Source organism: Macaca mulatta, chromosome 3 (assembly GCF_049350105.2).
Source record: "Macaca mulatta isolate MMU2019108-1 chromosome 3, T2T-MMU8v2.0, whole genome shotgun sequence".
Classification (NCBI taxonomy): Eukaryota; Metazoa; Chordata; class Mammalia; order Primates; family Cercopithecidae; genus Macaca; species Macaca mulatta.
This window is the reverse complement of record NC_133408.1, coordinates 88,589,205-88,611,246: the sequence shown is the minus strand read 5'-3', so window position 1 is coordinate 88,611,246 and position 22,042 is coordinate 88,589,205. Positions and strand designations below refer to the sequence as shown.

Genomic DNA, 22,042 nt, shown 5'->3' with positions numbered 1-22,042 from the left:
CACAGATAGGTGAGAGACAAAGGTTTCTTTCTTTTGAGTTTCTGATTAGCCTTTCCAAAGGAAGCTATAAGATATGCATTTATCTCAATAAACAGAGGGGTAACATTCAATAGAATGGGAGGAAGGTTTGCCCTAAGCAGTTCCCAGCTGCTTTTTCCCTTTAGCTTAGTGACTTTGGGGGCCCAAGATATTTTCCTTTCACATTCCCCCCTTTTCTTTTTAAAAATATTTTGGAGAAAGTGTTTTAGAAGAAAATTAGCCTCTGGTCCTAGGATTTGTTTGATCTCTCATGGCTAGGATGATTTATTCCTGTAAGGTAGATCCAGAGTTATTAGGAAAGCTCATTTTTAGAAGGTTGTGAAGTCTCATGCCCTACAAAGAAAAAATAGGGGGAGGAAGGGAGAAAAACAAAACTAAACAAAAGAACAATCCTGAAAATCGATATAGGCCACATTACTCTGAAGTCTATACATCTGTAGGCAGGTATGAAAGTGGCTTATATATGTCAATAGGTTGCTGTTATTTTCTTCTGAAGTTTAAGTTGTCTAGTTTCAGTTCACAGGACTTTACAAAAGCACAGCTTAGTTTTCAGTGACTCCAAATTAAGAAACATGTGGGGAAAAAAACATGAAAAAATTGAAAACATTATTTTGAGACTTATAGCCAAGAAAAAATTAGAATTCTTTCCAAACTGTAGAAAATACTAAACATTTTAAAACATTGGCCAAGACTAGAATCTAACAACAGGTGTACTATAGTTTTTGAAACATAATTTTTCTCACTTCAGTTTTTCATTTTTGCTGAAGACAATTCATGGTAGGACTGCCTTACTTTATTATATTGGCCTAATTATTTGTATGCAGTGCAGCGATAATAATTATTTTTTACATAGGTTTTTAAAATGGCTTTGATGGAACTTTGTTGCCTAGAAGGAATCTCAGATAAGACTTTTTTAAACCTGAGCCCAGTCAAGGATTTGTGCCATCAAATACCTACGAGTTTGGTGAATTTCCTCTCCTCTTGAGGTTCCAAGATAAACCTGGGGCTTCTGGGCCTGTCAGAAAGTGACATTCTTTAGTTACCACGGATCAGAAACCCCGTACAGGGACTGTGTACACAAAATATGAGACCAGTTTTTCCAAGGTCGTTCTTGGCTCCATAAGTCAAGTTTGATTCTTTAAAGGAAAGTACACCATTCCAGTCAAATCCTAGGTAAAATAACCAGTTTCTCCAATTGTGTCCTGTTACAAATGAAAATAGATTCTTACTGCACTTATGCAAATAACTGTATTGCCATAAGTTAAGAATACTCACAAATGGTTCCCAAATACTGGAGAAATCAGGTAGAGAGAAACAAATATGCTCTAAATTTTGTTCATAGGAATATACTAAATTGTTAAAGGTTGTCAATGGCTCAGAAGAAAAGTTCCAAGACTCTGAAAAACAAAACAAAGGATCAACAACATTTTAAGCAAAAAGTCAAAAAGATTAGTTCAGTCCATGCAGTTCTTCCCTATTCAGCTTATACTCATGAACATTTTAGCTTTCAATGAGTCCTGAAAGTTTTTCCTCTATTTTGATGTCACAATCTCCAAAGTTATCAGAAACCTCCATTCAAGAGCACCTGTTAGAGTTTTATAGCTGATTATAAAACCACCTTCTAAAGAAGACCAAAACAAGACAACAATTGTCTGTGGATGACAAAAATTTTAGGGCAGCCATAATCAAAGACACAATTGACAAGGAAATTTGTTACCTCTGTGGCACACAATAATTTTAACATAAGAATTATGATTATCACTGATAATGTACACTAAGTCATATCAGAATTATAGGAGTTTCCCATAATTTTGGAACACATACCAATAACATACTTATACAAATACAACCCAAAGAAAACCAAACACCATTTCATATTTGGCAATGCTTCCTGTATTATTTTTATATCAAATAAGCCAAATTATGTCATTTTTGGATTTTAGAGACTCTACTATCTTAAAGGATTAATTAAGTCAAAAAAAGACATAATTTATAATTTGATGTTGGAAAGTTTGTCAAATATAAAAGGTTTAAAATACTTGATATAACAAAATAGGATTACAGGTCATTGTAAATTCATTCACTTAACCAAAGTGGTATGATTTGGCTGTGCCACCTCCCATGTATTGTGGGAGGGACCTGGTGGGAGGTAAATGAGTCATGGGGGCAGGTTTTTCCAATGCTGTTCTCATGACAGTGAATAAGTCTCACAATATCTGATGGTTTTAAAAATGGGAGTTTCCCTGCACAAGCTCTTTTCTCTTGTTTGCTGCCACATGAGATGTGCCTTTCGCCTTCCACCATGATTGTGAGGCCTCCCCAGCCACATGGAACTCTAAGTCCAATAAACCTCTTTCTTTTGTGAATGTCCCAGTCTTGGGTATGTCTTTATCAGCAGTGTGGAAATGGACAAATACACAAAGTGATAACTCAAGGATTTCAAAAAAACAGTTAAAGCCTTCATTCTATGAGAGAGGAGACTTAATTTTCCAAACAAGAAGCTCTAATAAAAACAGCATGAAGCCAATTAAATTTGTTTTTTAAAATTTTGTAAACAAGCTATAAAATTTTAGTCTTGATCATATGACATAATTTCCATAAGCCTTTTATAACCTTTATTAAGGAGTTGGTTAATGCTTTAAGAAAACCTTGTTTATCTGACACAGGGGTCCACATGTTGGTCTTGCATCAGTGTGCATTTGGCATTAATGATTAATTTATAGAGAAACTGAACTTATTTTATCTCTTAAAATCGGTCCTTAAAATCTCACCTGTCCACTTCTTCTGCAATGGTCCCTGGGCCTTGAGGAGTTAATGGCTTTAATTTCTGGCTTTGTGTTAGGAATGCAGTTTATTTTTATTGGCACCTTCTACGGGCCTGAAGATGAGGTTTTAATTTCTGTCAGTGTTTAAGATTTAGCAGGACTTGACATCCTTTTACACCCAGGAGGTTACATACTGTAACATAATGTTACAAAAACTTTAAAAACGCATACAGGAAGTTACATGGGTGTAATAACATTAATTAAAAAATTTTTTACCTCATTTTTTCCCTGACCAAACCAAAACTTAATAATAATATGACAACTTGATTATATAAAAGTTTTTTGAGTTTTTTTAACATATATAAATCCTCTTATTGTGACTTACACCAACCATTCATGACATGCTTGGACTTTCTGGTTTGTCCTGAACATCCCTTCTTCTTAAACAACCATTTTATTTTAGGATTAAATTTACCATATAAGATTTTTTCTTATATAAAATTATTTAAGTTATTTCTCTTTAAGCTTTTACCTTGTTTTATACCTTTAAAGAAGCTTTGAATGAGACAAAACTTGTTCACCTTTTAAAGAAAGGACACACTTTTTTTTCTTTTTAGCAATAATGTTTTCCTACAATATGTAGTTATTTGAAAACACCCAAATAATGAAACATCTATTATTTAATTTTATATAACTTTTTTTTTTATTTTTATTTATTTTTTGAGACAGAGTCTTGCTCTGTCACCCAAGATGGAGTGCAGTGGTGCAATCTCAGCTCAGTGCAATCTCTGCCTCCCGGGTTCAAGCAATTTTCCTACCTCAGCCTCCAGAGTAGCTATGATTACAAGCATGTGCCACCACACCTGGCTAATTTTTGTATTTTTAGTAGAGACAGAATTTTGCCATGTTGGTCAGGCTGGTCTTGAAGTCCTGATCTCAAGTAATCTACTCACCTCAGCCTCTCAAAGTGCTGGGATTACAGAGGTGAGCCACCATGACTGGCCTAATTTAATATAACTTTAGATTCTAAATTATTAAAGTTTGTTTACAAGTTTTATCCCATTACATTTACCTAATTATTTTAATTGTTCACCTAGCTTATTTATGAAAACTGAGATAGTCATGATTTAAAGTTATGAAACCACCATTGCAAAATTATAACTAAAATAGTGAAAAAAGACATGACCTAACTTGACTCCATCTTGCTTTTAATCTCCAAGCTGTCCTAGTTCATTCCTGGACTTTGGGAGGAACTTAGTTTATAGTTTAGTTTTGAAACAAAGATCATAACAGTCCTTTCACAAAACAGGCCTCCTTACTGCTTGTGAACTAGCCTGCCTAAAGCCACAAAATCAGAAGTTATAGTAATCTTACTAAATTTAAGATGCAGCTATTTTCACTAAACCAATGTCAACGTCCTACTTATTAAAAATTACACAAGCAGGACAGGCATAGTGGCTCACACCTGTAATCCCAGTGTTTTGGGAGGCTGAGACAGGCAAATCACCAGGAGTTTGAGAGCAGCCTGGCCAATATGGTGAGACCCTGTCTCTACTAAAAATACAAAAAAAAAATAAAATAAAATAAAATAACCTGGTGTGGTGGTGGGCGCTCTAGTCCCAGCTACTCTGGAGGCTGAGGCAGGAGAATCAGTTGAGCCCAGGAGGCGGAGGTTGCAGTGAGCTGAGATTGCACCACTGAACTCCAGCCTGGGTGACACAGCAAGACTTCATCTTAAAAAAAAAAATTACACAAGCAAAGATCATTCTGTTTTGAGCTGGGTTCATAGTTTTGTAACCCTTACGTCAAATTTTGACACCTTATAGTATTTGGCAGTGATAACTATGAAATTGCTTGATTAACACATGTAAAAAAAATATGCTGGCAATTCTAAGACATTTCTAATATAACTTTACCAATAATTTTAAAGCTAGTTTATTTATTAAAGATTTTACTTAAGTTACATAAGCTTGTAAAAGCATTTGACTAGTCTTTTCTTTTTTCCTGATAAAATATTTCATTTAAAAGCTTTTATTTTTCCTTAAGACAATTAATTAGATCTCTTTTATGTATTTGTAGTAGTGAAACATTGTGTATACAACACATAAATACATAGACATATTAGGCATGCTGATGGAAGTATATTTTACAGATTCATAAAGAATCTCCCTTTTTTTTTTCCTATCTTAGATTTTCAGATTTTTTTTTTTTTTTTTTTTTTTTTTTTTTTTTTGAGACAGAGTCTTGCTCATCTGCCCAGGCTGGAGTGCAGTGGCATGATCTTGGCTCACTGCAACCACCATCTCCCAGGTTCAAGCGATTCTCCCATTTCAGCCTCCCGAGTAGGTGGGATTACAGGCACCCACCATCATGTCAAGCTAATTTTTGTGTTTTAGTGGAGGTGTGGTTTTACTATGTTGGCCAGGCTTGTCTTGAACTCCTGGCCTTAAGTGATCCACCCCCGCCTCGGCCTCCCAAAGTGGTAGGATTACAGGCGTGAGCCACTGTGCCCAGATTCTTGATTACTTGCTTTACAAACCTAGACAGTTGTCAGCTAAATATCCTTAAATTTGCATATTAAAGGAAACAACTCAAGAGAAAATCAAATAGCAAAATTTACATCATAAGGTACAGAGAGAAATAATCTCATGGTGCTGGTGGGAGATGCTTTTATTTTTCTTTGAACCAAATCAAACATAAAATTATAGAAATCTATCATAGGATTATATAAGGAGAACAATTTTGTTTAGATAGGGACTATCTATCTTTTAACTGGATCTCTGAGCTCTGGGCAGAGCCCACACTGAAATCTAGGATCTTCAAAAAAAATTAGAGAAACCTGTTGCAATAACTATTCTAGTCAAAAAAAAAAAAAAAAAAAAAAAGACAAAAACAAAAAAAAACCAAAACAAAACCAGGTGAAAACATAACTCAGTCAACTGTGAAGAAAAAAAACTTTTGCTCAAAAAAAGACAAGGTACTAGGTGAGAAAAACATGAAGGCCTTTTAAATACAAACACGCACACATACACACACACATCTTGGATGTTACCCTTTAAATAAGCTGACTTTTAACCATTGCGCCCCTTTAAAAAAATCCTTTAAATTTTCATTACCATATTTCAGCTAGGACAAAATGCTGCTTTTTCAGAAGCACAGCCATTGCTCTTTCAGTTTGGTCTGGCTGGCAAAAAGGTGGCCTTGCTATGTAAATTATGCCCCTTTAGTAGTCAAAATAAAAAAATCTTTCCTCTTTTTTTTTCTTTTGCTGACCATTTTCTTCCTCCTTCAGAGGCCTTGTTCTCCACAATTTAGAGTTCCTCTTCAGATTTGACCAAGTCGGGACGTGTGTCAGACCCACAATGTATAGCTTGCAGACCTAGCTTTTCAGGGACCATTACCCCTTGAACGAGTTCAGTCCACCTGTGTCGCAGCTACCTGGAACAGTGTGTCAGGGGCTCAAGGTATGGGAAGGGTCAGCTCCTGATATGCTCCTGCCAGCTGAGATTAGATCCTAAGTATATTCTTCTGAGGGGGAAACCTTTTTAGAGCCACTGCACATCTTAAGGAGCATTCCTCCCAGACACATTCACATGATTCTCAGTTGCCTGAGAATGCCCTGAAAGGCTGAGGGGAGCAAGGTGCTCTTATTTCTTTGGAGTGGAGGATTCTACATTCATGAGTTAGAGGGTCTGGAGGATTCCACGCTCATGAACTAGAGGGTTGGTCAAATTTGATAGGGGAAAGGACAAACACATACACACTAAAGAAACCCAATAAGACAGAAACAAACAAAAAAACAGTTAAGCAAAACTAACAATGATCACACAAATTATACAATTTCTGAGTGTCAAAGATGACAAATTCCTCTTCAAAAGGTTTTAGTTTCCTGTTCCTCTGGTTGTTTGTTTCTCTACTTTCTATAGTTACCCATGCTGAGAGTTGTAAACAACTCTTCCCGCCCTTGCCACACCCTGACATGCCCTGACAAGCCTAGACATGCCTTGCACCATAATGGATAGCCTTCCCCTTCCAGCCTAGATAGCTGTGTTGAATTTCAAACATTAGCCAATCGTGTCAGTTTAGACTGTGGGGTCCAACCCACAGGAGAAAGGACACAGGAGTAGGAACCAATTGCATTAGGGATAAAAACCCCTGCCCTATCCCACCTGGTGTGCTCTTGCAATCGTGACTGGCGCAAGCTGCATCCTTCTGTAGAAGTAAATTTGCCTTGCTGAGAAAATTTCTATTTAAGTCCTATTTCTTCTGCATCACCGAAACTTGTTTCTAACAAATTTAGGGGCCCATTTGGGATACCTATTCTTCTCTGGGGAAGGGTCCAGTCCTCTCCCGTGAGGAGCCATGCCCCACTGCCTCATTGCGGTGGCCTTGGGGGTAAGGAGTCGAGACCCAACCAGTGTGACAAATAAATCCAGACTCTCAGCAACACAAGAAGAAACAGAGCAACAACTTGGGGGGAAAAGATCATCACATGCCATGGTGACCAGCCAACTCTGTGCACAGAACAAGGTAAGAAATGCCATGGGGGTGACAAAGTATTTCCTTGGTGGTTGGGACATCTTGGAGGTTGAAAGTTGAAAGTGTGTGAATAAGTACTACTGGTGTGTAGAGTGAGTGAGTCCAATCTGCAGATCCGTGGTCACTTCATATGACTTATGGCAGCCTTTTGGCTCCCATCAGGAGTTTATACTGACCCACCAACGTTAAGAGGGACCTGACATTCCCTTCGGGGAAGTAGCCAGAGAGGATGAAATGAAAGGAAAAGAGTGCAAGAAGCCTCCACTGGGGGGATTGAGCCTCTAGAGAAAAGGAAGGTAGAGGCTAGGCGTGGTGGCTCATGCCTGTAATCCCAGCACTTTGGGAGTCTGAGGCAGGCGGATCATCAGGTCAGGAGATCAAGACCATCCTGGCTAACACGGTAAAACCCCATCTCTACTAAAAATACAAAAACAAAATTAGCCAGGCGTGGTGGCGGGTACCTGTAGTCCCATCTACTTGGGAGGCTGAGGCAGGAGAATGGCGTGAACTTGGGAGGTGGAGCTTGCAGTGAGCAGAGATCGTGCCGCTGTACTCCAGCCTGGGTGACAGAGCGAGACTCTGAAAAAGAGAGAGAGAGAGAGAGAGAGAGAGAGAGAAAAGGAAGGCAGGAAATCCCTAATACAAGGGGTTGAGTCTCTAGAAGAAAGTAAAGGTGAGAAATCTCCAGTAGGGGGGATTGAGCCTCACACAAACCTCCAGTAGTGGGGAAGGCAAAAAATTTCCACTAAGGGAAGTAGAGCCTCACCCCAAAACCATTGAGATGGGAAATACCCCAAGTAAGATAAGGAGTGAAAAGGATAAAGCTAACAGCAATGATATTCCCCTTGAGAGTCCCCTAGGTCTCATGTTAACATATTGGAAAGATAATGAAAGGACTAAGTGTAAGAAAAAGCAACAAATGATAAAATATTATTGTTTTATTTGGACCCAGGAACCAATCCTTAAACCCTCAGTTTTCTGACCAAACTTTGGGTCAAATGAGGATTGGATTTATCAGCTTCTAATAGAACATGTTAATAACAAGAGTCCAGTTTCCCAAGAAGAGATAGATTATGCCTTGTGTTGGTGACAAGGACCTGTTCTTCTCTACTCCCTAAAACCTCAAAAAGGTAAGCATAAACCAGAGAATGTTTCCTCTAAGGAAACTGAAACTCTTAACCCCAAGCAATCTATGACTTGGGACCCACTAGATCACCTTCCCCCACCAAACATCCCTAACTTTCCTCCCCCTCAAGCAGTTGCTGTCCCAGATCCTTGCCACTCCCCCGTTGCTTCCCCTCCTTATAACCCTCCCTCTTGGGAATCGTCCCAAGAGCCCACTCACTACCAGCCTAAGTACCCTTCCCTAAAGGGACTTTAACATGAAATAGAGCAATGAAAAAAAGATATTCAGAGCTTCCTCTTCCCCTCTACCTCAGGGGAATCAGCTCCAGCTCTCTTCCCTTTGAGGGACGTGCCCCTAGGAGGAGGTGGCATTGGCTTTGTAAATGCTGCTTTAACCAGCTCAGAAGTACAAAACCTATAAAGAGAGCTTAAGCCACTATTAGATGATTCTTATGGGGTAGCAAACCAAATTGACCAATTACTAGGACTACAGTTACATGCTTGGGCTGAGCTAATGTCCATCCTAGGCATCCTCTTCTCAAGGGAAGAAAGAAGCATGATCTGTAGAGCTGCTATGGTAGTCTGAGAATGTGAACACCCTCCTGGCCAAAACGTTTGCAGCAGATCAAAAATTCACCACCAAAGACCCCCAGTGGGACAATAACAATGCAGTCCACTACATATGTAAGACCTTAGGGCAATGATAATAAAAGGGATTAAAGAATCAGTACCCCGAATCCAGAATCTTACGTGAGCATTTGATATACAGCAAGGGCAAGATGAAGGGCCTATAGAATTTTTAGACAGATTAAAGGATCAAATGAGAAAGTATGCTGGTCTAGATCCCGAGATCCTCTTGGATAAGGAATGTTAAAACTTCATTTTGTTACTAACGGTTGGCCAGATATTTCAAAGAAGTTACAAAAGATGGAAAATTGGAAAGACCATCCTTTGGGGGTCTGTCCTGCAGACCCCAGCTCGCATGATGGATGAATAATGTACCCAGACACTGATATTCAGTGAAAGTGCCTCTAGGGATCTAAGTCACTCACAGACACCAAGGAAGGTGCTGTAAGGAGTCAGCAACCACAGCCCCAATTAGCTGTCCCTGTGGGCATTTATTGGGCACAGTTTTAATGAAAAAGGCTTTGAGTCAACACACCTGTGGGTAATTAATCTGGTCTCCCCCACCCCAGGAGATCTATCCTGCCCATGAGTGATCAAAGGTTAGTCGTAGGACCACATGAGTAAACAAGCTCTTTAGATAAACTTCTCTACATTCCTATGTATCTGCGCCCTAAGCTCTCTGGCTCCTGAAAAGGGAATCTGGCTGCCTTCAGCCAAACTATCTGAAGCTATGCCAAACTTCCTTGCCTTTCAAGGTTTGCTTCTTTCTATTCCTATAATTTCTTCTGCCACTCTGACTGATCGCCCACACTGTCCCATGAGTGAACTTCTTAGGAAGGCTCAAAAAGTGTGTGTAAGAAGGGACAAAGAAAAACAAAAGCAGTAGGAAAAAATTCTTCTGTCCACCATACAACAAAGTACTCAGGAGGCCAGAACCTAAAAAGAGCCTAGGCCCCCACTTTCCAGGCCATATGAAGAGCACCAAAAAGCGAAGCCTGGGAACTTAAAATTAGGAAAGGAAGGAAGGATCTCTTTGAAGGCTATAATGCTTTGAAAACTGTTGGCAGTGTGGCATGACTGCTTAAAGCAGACAGAAGCTTGTCATTTTACCCCATCCCAGCATGATTGTGAAGCTGGCAAGGAAAGAGGAAGAAGGGCAAGTTCGGATGTAAGCTGGGTAGCTGGGACAGGTTGGTCAAGGGACCACTCTGGAGGACTCTTGTGCCCAGCGTTGTTCACTTCGGCCCAGCCACATGTTTACAGCAGCCAGAGGTCATACAAAAGTGTGACTGGCTTTGGTCAGGGCCTTCTAGCACCATCAGCACACTCCCGCCAGTAGCTCAGCTCCTCTCTGCCAGGCCAACTAAGAGTGCTTTGTCCTGGCTGGGACATAGGGGCTGAGAGAGATGGGGGGAGACGTAACACCCATGAATGAAAATACAGATTTAGAGAAGGAACCAGTAAGTAGGAGATAGAAGTTGAATATAAAAACTGATCAGCTAGTATGAAATTTCTGTTAATCCTGGAAGCAGGGGCAAATCTATTAGGAAGAGATTTAACGCTAAAATTAGGCTTAGGTCTTCAAACCAATCATGGAAAATTCCACCCCTCCCTAAACTTGCTCGCCACCGCCGACAAAGAACACATTCATCCCAAGATATGGTCAAAAGATGGGAATCGAGGAAAGTTATGGATTCCTCTGATTCATGTTAAATTAAAAACCCCTGTGGAAGTAGTAAAGAGAAAGCAATACCCTATTCCTTTAGAAGGCAGAGAAAATTTAAAACATATAATTTAAGGTCTTCTCCGTGATGGGCTTCTTGAACCCTGTATGTCTCCCTATAACACTCCAATACTGCCTGTAAAGAAGCCAGACAGGTCATACTGGTTAGTGCAAGACCTTAGGGTTATTAATCAGATAGTCCACACTACACACCCTGTTGTTCCCAATCCTTATGCTGTTATCAGTAGGATCCCATACAGCCACGAGTTGTTTACAGTAGTACATTTAAAAGATGCCTTCTGGACTTATTTGTTAGCAGAGGACAGCTGGGACTTATTTGCCTTTGAGTGGGAAAACCCTCACTCAATTTCTCAAAAACTATATATTAGTTCTGTCTTCTGGCCTCTCCTTCCTTAGGACTCAAGGCATTCTAGCCCAGACTCCAACTCTTGAATTTCCAGTTCACCACCACCAGCCTAGAGATCATGTCCTCATCAGGAGTTGGAAAGAAAGGAAGCTCGAGCCCACTTGGGAAGGACCTTATTTAGTGCTCTTAACAACTGATACGGCAGTTTGGACTGATCACACTCAAGTTAAGCAGGCACCACTCTTCCCAGAATCATGGTCCCTTGTTCCAGGACCAACTCTTACCAAGCTAAGGCTAAAGAGGGTTTAACTCTCCTATTCTGTATTTCTTTCCTCCCCCGACCCCATCACTAGTCTCCTTATCATTAATGTAACCAAGTCAAGCTCACCCCAAACTATTTATTACCTTTGAAGCTTGCCTTGTTATACCCTGTGGAGAGTTGACTTCAGAAAAGTATCTCCATCCTTCCTGGCTTTCCTCACACCGGGCATTTGTTAACTGGGATAAGTTAGTTCGGGAAGAGTTTGACGAAGACTCCAGTATGAACTGGGAATCTTGTTCTCTTAGAGAAGAGCTTCTCTGCCGAAGTTGGTCCAATGTTCTATGAAATACTAAAGAGCGAGGATGAACCACCCCAACTAGTACTTCCAGTTTCTTAAAACTATATATTCATTTTACTAAAGGAATTACCCCTCCCAATTGTCAGCTGAACCAATGTAATCCAGCACAGATCACCATCTCTGCTCCCCAGAGTTCTTCCCCTTCATTAAGCTGTTTCTATGGTATAGGAGCAGAAGTCTCAGGGAAGGACCCCGCAGGATCCTTTGAAATGCACTTCATTGCTTCCCTACCTCCTGCACCTGCTTCTCCCTCTCCTAAGTTCTCCGCTAACCAAACCTTTTCTCATTATATACTCAATGATAAACCAAAAGTAGCTGTTGTAGAGGTTAAAGATTTAAAATAAATTACAGCAATTGAAATAGGGTATCAGGACACAAATGCTTGGCTGGAATGGACTAAATATTCTGTTCACATGCTAAACAAAAGTGACTGTTAATGCTTGTGTGACAGGCAGGTCAGAGACTCAAATTGTCCCCTTTCCACTCGTGAAGTGGACCTCTCACAGACCAGGCATGAGCTATATGGTAGCTCTCTTCCAGAACAGAACAGTCTGAGGCGATGAGTCATGCAAGACTCTTTTACTGCTGTTCCCTGAGGTCAAGAGCCCTGCGGGTCAGCCCCCGAGGACCATCCAACCTCCAGCCCCTGATATTAACTTCACCTCATGCCTTTCATGGCTGGGGGACAAGTTAGCATTCCTTGGAGACTTAACAGGGTGCAGTGAAACCAAGCCTTTTCAAGAGCTTACCAATCAGTCTGCCCTTGTTCATCCCTGAGCAAATATGTGGTGGTATTGCGGGGGACTATTGCTGGGTACTCTGCCAAGTAACTGGAATGGCACTTACACTCTAATTCAATTGGTTATCTCTTTCACCTTGGCATTTCATCAACCAAGAAAGTTGAAAACAGAATATCGTAAAAAGGGAGATGTCTCACGGATCTTTTGATCCTCATGTTTATATAGATGCTATTGGAATATCACGAGGGGTACCATATGAATTGAAAGCCTGAAATCAAATAGCTGCAGGATTCAAGTCTATATTGTTCTGGTGGTCAACTGCAAACAAGAATGTAGCTTAGATAAATTATATCTTTTATAATCAACAACACTGTGTTAATTATACTAGAGATGCTATTAAAGGAATAGTTGAACAATTAGGCCCTACCAGCCAAATGGCCTGGGAAAATAGAATAGCCTTTGACATGATATTAGCTAAAAAAGGCGGGATTTTTGTCATGATTGGAGTCCAATGTTGTACTTTTATTCCTAATAACACCGCCCCCAATGGAACAATAACAAAAGCCTTACAAGGCCTTACCTCCTTATCAAATGAGTTAGCTAAAAATTCTGGAATAAATGACCCCTTTACAAGCCTCATGGAAAAATGGTTTGAGAAATGGAAAGGAATTATGACCTCAATATTCACCTCCCTTGTAATCGTTCTATGTGTATTCTTGTATCATATCTTGTATTCGTGGCTTAGTGCAAAGACTTATAGAAAGACCTTCACCAGAACCTCCCTCAGTTCACCCCTGCCTTATTCAGATAAACTCTTCCTTCTAGACGCCCAAGAAGAACAATAGAGCCAAGATACGCTGAGGTGTTTTGAAGAGGAAAAACTATAAAATCAAGAGGAGGAAACTGTGAGAGATGATCAATTCCTCTTCAAAAGGTCTTAATTCCCTGTTCTTGTGGTTCTTTCTCTAGTTTCTATAGTTACCCATGTGGTAAATATTCCTTCCCACCTTTCCCACACCCTGACATACCCTGACAAGCCTAGACATGCCTTGCACCACAATGGATAGCCTTCCCCTTCCCATCTAGATAGCTGTGTTCAATTTCAAACATTAGCCAATCCAGTCAGTTTAGACTGTGCAGTCCAACTCCAGCCAATGGAGAAAGGACACAGCAGTAGGAACCAACTACATTAGGGATTAAAAAACCCCTGTCCTGCTGCAGGTGTTCATCCCACAGACCCTGACCCAAAAACAGATTAATAACATACCCTGACACAGGTATTATGCTTGTCAGTCCAGCTGACAGTCCAGCCCACTTACAGACTCCCAGGAGAGTGCTGTAAAGATTTGCAACCATGGCCCTGACTCACTGGCCCTCCCAGCATTTATACACCACATATTAAATGACAAAAGTCTCAAGTAAACACCACTAGAAGGTAATTACTGTTGCCTACCCTCCATCCCCCACAGTAGAGAGCAATCATGCTCCTGCAGATGGTCAAAGGTTTGTCTTAGGACTGATGGTCAAAGGTTTGTCTTAGGACCACATGAATAAACAAGCTATTTGGATAGACCCCTCTACATTCCTATGTTAATTACCCTTGCTATAACTCAAAGAGGATTAGGCTGCCTTCAGCCATAACTCTATCCTGAGGCTTTTGCAAAAACCTTCCAGCTTTCCAAGAAGGTTTGTGTTTATTTTACAATCTTTCCCATCATCCTGACTGATACCCTGCATCTCCCCCTTTTCTGTTTTCTGTATCTTATTGATTGGAGAGTGCAGATATATGCAGCAACAGGTTTGTCAGGTGTGGCGGTCATTGCTCTTACTCCGGCTTTGCATCCTAGAATTAGTAAATAACATAAGACCATCATGAGTATAATTAGCAACATTCTTTTCCAGTCAAAGAGTGACCCCCAGGAGTGGGTGTCAAACCAGTAGAGATGATCTTGCACACCCTTCAATATGGCTGTTTGTTAGGTGTGTAGATCTAAAGTGTGAAGGGATTCTAAAATTTTAGTTTTAAGTTGCTTTACATCTACTGTTAAATTGTTATGAAAGGTTCCCCAGAGATGTTGTTTCACCTCATCCCAACTATGTGTTGATTGATTTCCATGGTAGAGAAGTGACACAGATACGTTTATGCTCCCAGTTGCAGTTTAATCGCTGTTGGAATGCCAGTGCATCTTGTTGCTCCCCCACGTATTCCAAAGCAGCCTTGAGGGATTGCAGACACGCAAGAATTTTTTAATCTATACCCTGCTGTAAGAGAAGTTCATTAGACACATTTTTGGCCAGATTATCTACAAAGACATCTGTTTGTACTGATTCAGTAATAGATGCCACAGCAACAACAGCAGTTGCCAGGATGACTGTGGCTGAGACTGTAAAGGCCATAAATGTAACCATGAATCTTTTGTGTCTGAATTGGGACAAGTCACGTTCTAAGGTGGCAAGGGCAGAGGAACCCTGCCAAGCACATCTCAAATTGACTGGTAGGAATGCCTCAGATTGTCTCCTTAATACCATGACACTAGTAATATTTAGATTGGATATATTGTAATTAGTGATACATGAGGCAAACCAAGCCTGTCCCTGCACCTGGGTCACAAACGTCGAGTTTTGGAGTGTAATAGAAATATTGGTTCCCATAAGGAAAACATATGGATGGGTAGTGCAAATCAGGCACTGATCAGTGTGATTATGAATAAAGGTTATAGTATAGTTGTTACTGGAATTATGATATGTTCCATGCCAGGTGTCAAGGGAGGTGCCAAGATGTCCCAGGCATCATAAAGTGTCTTGGATTTTACTTGGCATCTGGGATATCCCATCCCCAAATTGGCCCAAATCATAGGGGAACAGGACGTGACTATGAAACTGTGATTGATGCCATGACAGATGAGGACATTAGTAAGGCTGCCCTGCAAATGGCCATGGGGGCTCCAGTCTAAGATGCTATAATTGCCTAACTGGAGGCTATGTGCTTGTCCCCCATGACAGACCTCCCAGCTAAAGTGAAATCCATTACTTTCCTGGCTTTTTCCTTTAGCACAGAAAGGAATGTTTGGGAAAGCGGCATTGATTGCATTACCTGGTTTGAGGCTACCTGCAGCTAAGGCTGTTAAGGCATTTCCTTTGCCATGATGTAGCCAAAAATTGTGTTTGGGCAGATACATAGTAAGGGTTAGAACTTTTATAGCTTACACACAGTGGGAGGATAGTGGAGTGATATGTAGTGTTATCTGGCACCTTAGTCCAATGTGTGCCATTATTGAGGGATCCCAATGGGGGACTCTATCCCTCCCAGACAAGCAGTCATGTTATTATAGGCTGGGAAGGGGGTGTCTGCCCAGGTGACAGGGCAAAAGAAAGGTGGATCTAAGATACGAGCCCAATAGAGTGTAGCAGGTACAGGTTGCAGATAAAGAGAGAGCATAAAAAGGATCAATACCCTACATGAGTTGCAATGTACAACAGAAAGCATAGCAAGGAACAAATTATCTAGAGTAAATGGTGTCTGTGTCTGGAGCACAATTCATTCAGCCTCCTGAGTTGTCCTCTTCAGCATCTCCCAGGTAATGTCCGAGGCTTGTGTTGTCTGCAGAAGCCACATTGTCTGGGGCTGCGGGTCCTGTGGGGTCTGTTCCTTCATCTCTGGTACCAGGTTGGGTCCTAGCCACGCCACTGAGAGGTGGCAATATACTAGCAGCCCTCGCTCTCGGCACCTCCTCAGCCTCGGCATCCACTCTGGTGGCACTTGAGGAGCCCTTCAGCCTGCCACGGCACTGTGGGAGCCCCTCTCTGGGATGGCCGAGGCCAGAACTGCCTCCCTCTGCTTGTGGTGATGTGTGAAGGGAGAGGCATGGGCAGGAACTGGGGCTGCACGTGGTGCTTGCGGGCCAGCGTGAGTTCTGGCAGGTGCGGGAGCGGGCTTGGCGGGCCCCACACACAGAGTGGCCGGCTGGCGTCACTGGCCCAGGGCAGTGAGGGGCTTAGCACCCAGGCCATCAGCTGTGGAGGTTGCACCAGGTACCCCAGCACTACCAGCCCACACGCACGGTGCTTGAATTCTTGCAGGGCCTCAGTTGCCTCCCCGGGGGTCAGGGCTCAGGACCTGCAGCCTGCCATGTCTGAGCCCCATCCACCGCGGTGGGCTCCTGAGCGGCCCAAGCCCCCCTGATGAGCACCGTCCCCTGCTCTGCGGTGCCCGGTCTTATCAACTGCCCAAGGTCTGAGAAGTGCGGGCACATGGCGCAGGACTGGTGGGCAGCTTGGCCTGCAGCCCAGTGCGGGATATACTAGGTGAAGCCAGCTTAGCTCCTGAGTCTAGCAGGGACTTGGAGAACCTTTATGTCTAGCTAAGAGATTGTAAACGCACCAATCAGCACTCTGTGTCTAGCTCAAGGTTTGTAAATACACCAATCAGTACTCTGTATCTAGCTCACGGTTTGTAAATACACCAATCGGTACTCTGTATCTAGCTAACCTAGTGGGGACTTGGAGAACTTTTCTGTCTAGCACTATGTGTCTAGCTAAAGGTTTGTAAAAGCACCAATCAGCACTCTGTCAAAAGGGACCAATCAGCTCTCTGTAAAACAGACCAATCAGCTCTCTGTAAAATGGACCAATCAGCAGAATGTGGGTGGGGTCAGATAAGGAAATAAAAGCAGGCTGCCTGAGCCAGCAGTGGCAAACCGCTCAGGTCCCCTTCCACACTGTGGAAGCTTTGTTCTTTTGCTCTTTGCAATAAATCTTGCTGCTGCTCACTCTTTGTGTCCACGCTGCCTTTATGAGCTGTAACACTCATCGTGAAGGTCTGCAGCTTCACTCCTGAAGCCAGCAAGACCACAAACCCACCGGGAAGAACAAACAACTCCAGACGTGCTGCCTTTAAGAGCTGTAACACTCACCGTGAAGGTCTACAGCTTCACTCCTGTCAGCGAGACCACGAACCCACCAGAAGGAAGAAGCTCCAGAAACATCTGAATGTCTGAAGGAACCAACTCTGGACACACCATCTTTAAGAACTGTAACACTCACTGCGGGGGTCCGTGGCTTCATTCTTGAAGTCAGTGAGACCAAGAACCCACCAATTCCGGACACACCATGGTATGGTTTGATGCATCATGCTGGAATCTAAAGAGGACCTGAGGAGGTGTGAACACAAGCATATCCTCTACTTTACTAATTTACTTGGACCACACCATATATTACTGTTCACATCTTTCCATAAAACTACAGGTTTTATGCCTCGAGAGGTTTTAGCGAAGTGCTTTTCTACAGCTGATTGAAATTTGTCATCTAAATTTAGAAAATGTAGGGTAAATAAGGCTTGTGCCAATAGTGTTGCAGGGTCTTTACCCATACTCGCCCTTTTCTGTTTTTTGAGCACATTTTTAAGGGTGGAGTGGGCACGTTCTACTATGGCTTGTCTTTGGGGGTTATGTGGGATGCCTGTGTAATGATAGATATTCTACATGTGACAAAATTGTTGAAATTGTGAGCTGGCATAAGCTGGACTGTTATCAGTTTTAATTTTTGAGGACTGCCTCATAAATGCAAAAGTTAAAAGAAGATGTTTAATGACATATCGGGTTGATTCTCCAGGAAGGGTGTGTGCACTAATTAGATGAGTGTTGGTATCAATGAATACATGTACATATCTAAGTTTTCCAAATTCAGGAATGTGTGTAACATCTGTTTGCCATAACTGATTAGGTTCTAGTCCTCTAGGGTTAACACCTGTGGAAGGAGGGGATGTGCCTGTGAGCTGGCAATCTGGGCACTGTAGGATAATTTCTTTAGCCAGTCTCTGTGTAAGCTGAAATTGCTTAGATAAGTTTCTCCAATTTTTGTGGAAAAATTGATGCAATTGGGTCGCTTGGTTAAGCAGTGATGTCATAACCTGAAGGTCTGCTTTTCCATTTCTATAAGCCAATGGGCCAGGCAGAGAGCTGTGGGCTCAAATGTGTGTGATAAAAATAGGATGTGTATGTTGATCTAGCAATTGCTCAAGTCAGAAAAAAAGAGCACATAGGGTGGGCTCAAGAGTGGGCTCAATTAGGGCTGTTTCAAGGTTCTGCAATAAATAAACAGAGTAAGCCAAGTCACTCACAATATTGATGGGCTGAGTGGAAAAAGTTTCCAAGGCCAATATCAGGACCCCAGTCTCAGCTCTCTGAATGCTGGTAAACCCAGATCAAGTGATTGAATTATGTGGTCTCCACCAGACTGCTGCTTTTCCATGTTTACCACAACCATCAGTAAACAGTGTTAAAGCATTAGATATGAGGGAGTGAACTATTTTTGTGGGCAAGATTACTGGAGTATGAGATAAGAAATGAAGGAGTTTATCAGCAGGGAGGACATACTGTGTTTATCCTGTGTAATCAGAGAAAACTATTTGCAGATCAATAGATACTGGCAATACTGCTTCAAATTGCTTTTTACTTAAAGAAATCCTGATGACAACAGGGTCATAACCTAACAACGGATTGCATTGTTTGTGACCTGAATAGATGACTTTAGTAATTAACTGAATATAGGGAGATAGTGTTTTAGTTCTGGTATGTGAGCAAAAAACTCATTCTAGGAAGCGAAGCCTGGGGGCCATCTGTCCTATTAACCCTGTAGGGGAGTGTTTAGTGGGAAAAATAAACAATTGAATTGAATACCATGGATCAATGCGATCTAGCTGCCTCTGAGAGATGGCTTGCTCTATGTCCTTGATTTCACTTTTTGCTGCAGGGGTTAAATATCTGGGAGAATCCAGGGCTGGATTGCCCTTTAAGACAGAGAACAGATTTTGCAGTTTATTATTAGAATTTGTAATTTCTCTCCCTTTAAACTTTACTGCTCTACTTACATTGGATTTTGAGAGAGCCATGTCAGGGGTAAGAGAGTGATAACAGCAGTGGTTATTATTAGAAAAGGGGTCTTTCAAATTCTTAAATTGTACTTAAATTTTAGCAGGGAATTATACTTTGGGATGTCGCTTGCATACAAGGAACACATGAAATTTTGCTCTGGGTGGCCCGCAGAGCCAGAGAGCTGAGCAGGCAGGCCCCAGGGTGACAGCCGCTTTGCATTTGCTTAGGTGCTGCTGTTTTTTGTGCCACTTCTCTCCATGCCACTTTTTCTGTGTGTGCCACTCCTTCCCCCCACTACCAGGCAGCTGCTGTCAGCCAGGCGGATCTTCCTGTGCACACTTCCTGCCCCTCCCTAGCAGGCCAGCCCCAGCGCGCTGGGCCTGGCTTCCTGTCGCTGCCCCCATGCAAGCCAAGTTCCTGGGAGCACTTGCTGGCTCCAGGTCCACGAGCTTCCCCACCACTGAGCTTTCCCTTTTGCCTACCACTTGCTTGGCCACGCAGCTCTGGCTTCTAATGCCTTTTCTGAACTTTTTTATAAGCGTTAAAAGAAATGGGTTTGTATACTTGATTGCCTTGCTGATCTTGCATTACCAGGCAGGCTAAGTGCTCCCTTTCTAATGCTGCCTGCCTGAGACAGGGTCTCATAGCTGTGGTGTATCTCCTGTCCTTTTTCCTATCTATTGGAGGAGGAGGAGGCTTAGGTAAAACCTCTGTTTCCTCTTTGTTGTTTTGGCCCAGTGATATCAGGGCCGAGGGAAGAGGAGGCGGTAAGGCAGGTGACATTTCTTTCTCCTTCCCCTTTTTAGGCTCTTCTGTGTATAATGGAGCCAGGGTTGCCTTAATTAAAGCCCATAGTGTTAGAGCTATTACTGAGACCTGTTGCCCTTGTGCATAATTTTGTTTAAGATTTCTCCCCACTTGTTCCCAGAGCTCTATGTCTAGCGTGCCTTTTCTAGTGAACCATGGGTTTGGGATTCAACAGTTTGCATTAGGTCCCTTAATTGAGCCTGCAAAACCAAGGCTCTGCTAGCTTTAAGCAGCTGTTTCAATACTTTTATATACTGTTTCTGCTGAGCTGATAACTATTGTCCCATGATGAAACCTCAGCCTGAACAATCCCCCTGAACTTGGAAATCCTGAGTGGGCACCAATGACTTACTGATTATTCAGTAACCATGTGGTCCTTTTTTACCTTCATTTTCAGGGGGTCCTTCGTGCTTCCTTTGTAGTGATCCTCACACAGGGCACCAGCTGCGGGGGTCCATCCTGCAGACCCTGACCCAACAACAGATGAATAAATACACTGACACAGATATTATGCTGAGAGTCCAGGCCATTTACAAACTCCTGAGAGAGTGTTGTAAAGACTTGCAACCATGGCCCCTACTCCCTGGCCCTCCTGGCATTTATTTGGCACACATTAAATGACAAAAGTCTCAAGTAAACACCACTAGAAGGTAATTACCGTCACCGATCCCCCCCCTCCCCCGAGTGGAGAGCAATCATGTACCTGCAGATGGTCAAAGGTTAGTCTTAGGACCACATGAGTAAACAAGCTATTTAGATAGACTCCTCTACATTCCTATGTTAATTACCCTTGCTATAGCTCAAGGAGGATTAGGCTGCCTTCAGCCATAACTCTATGCTGAGGCTTTTGCAAAAACCTTCCAGCTTTCCAAGAAGATTTGTGTTTATTTTACAATTTTTCCCACCATCTTGACTGAACCCCTACACCCTACCCCACTCGGTGTACTCTTATGATCATGACTGGTGCAAGCTGCACCCTTCTGCAGAAATAAATTTGCCTTGCTGAGAAAATTTCTGTTCGAGTGCTATTTCTTTGGCGGCACTGAAACTTGTTTCCAACGTGAGTGCTGTAGGTGTAAGGAGAAATTAACGCCAGCTGGTTGTTAATCTTTAGCCAAGACAAACCCCAATTCAGTTACTTACCTAGGGGTGGGATAGTAGATAGGACTGCTATCTACTATCCTAGAAGCAGGGGAAAAAAACTCATCTTCCCTGCTGGAATCAAACCCAAACTCCGTAAAGGAGTTACCTGCCTTCCATCATCATGGAAGCAGGAAAAACTTGCCTTCCTTGTATTGGAAGCAAGTAAAACTCAAAAAAAAAAAAAAAAAAAAAAAGGGAGATCAGGGATTCTCTGGAGGGGGTGCTTTCAGACCTCAGCAAATTATCCTATTGGTTTGAGCCATAAAGTTAGCTCATGCTAACTTTGATTTAAAGCTTGTCAAAGGTTGAGGTATCTCCACTCAGAAACCCCTTCTGGGCACTTTGGGAGGCTGAGGCAGGTGGATCACGAGGTCAGGAGTTCAAGACCAGTCTAGCCAAGATGATGAAACCCTGTCTCTACTAAAAATACAAAAATTAGCTGGACATGGTGGCACACTTCTGTCATCGCAGCTACTCGGGAGGCTGAGGCAGGAGAATTGCCTGAACCCAGGAGGCAGAGGTTGCAGTGAGCTGAGATCACACCACTGCACTCCAACTTGGGCAACAGAGCGGAACTCTTGTCTCCAAAAAAAAAAAAGGAAAGAAAGAAAGCTTACTTTGTCAAGGTCAAGGATGTTCACCCATGACACAGTCTCAAGAAGTCCTGACAACATG

General features: G+C 42.2%; 1 protein-coding gene across 4 annotated transcripts in view; it reads right to left on the bottom strand.

The window, feature by feature from the left end:
- Positions 1 to 22,042, bottom strand: part of LOC106997446 (uncharacterized) — a 47,804-nt gene that overhangs the window by 13,793 nt on the left and 11,969 nt on the right. For 2 of the 4 annotated variants that reach the window (XM_077996916.1, XM_077996917.1), the window contains exons 4-6: positions 20,610 to 20,692; positions 17,459 to 17,695; positions 1,315 to 1,436 (exon numbers count right to left, since the gene is read on the bottom strand). In XM_077996916.1, coding sequence (XP_077853042.1) covers positions 1,315 to 1,436; positions 17,459 to 17,609 — 273 coding nt within the window. In that variant the 5' untranslated portion in view covers positions 17,610 to 17,695; positions 20,610 to 20,692. Of the gene's footprint in view, positions 1 to 1,314; positions 17,696 to 20,609; positions 20,693 to 22,042 lie in introns of all 4 variants that reach the window. The other 2 variants (XR_013415385.1, XR_013415384.1) reach the window with 1 other exon arrangement.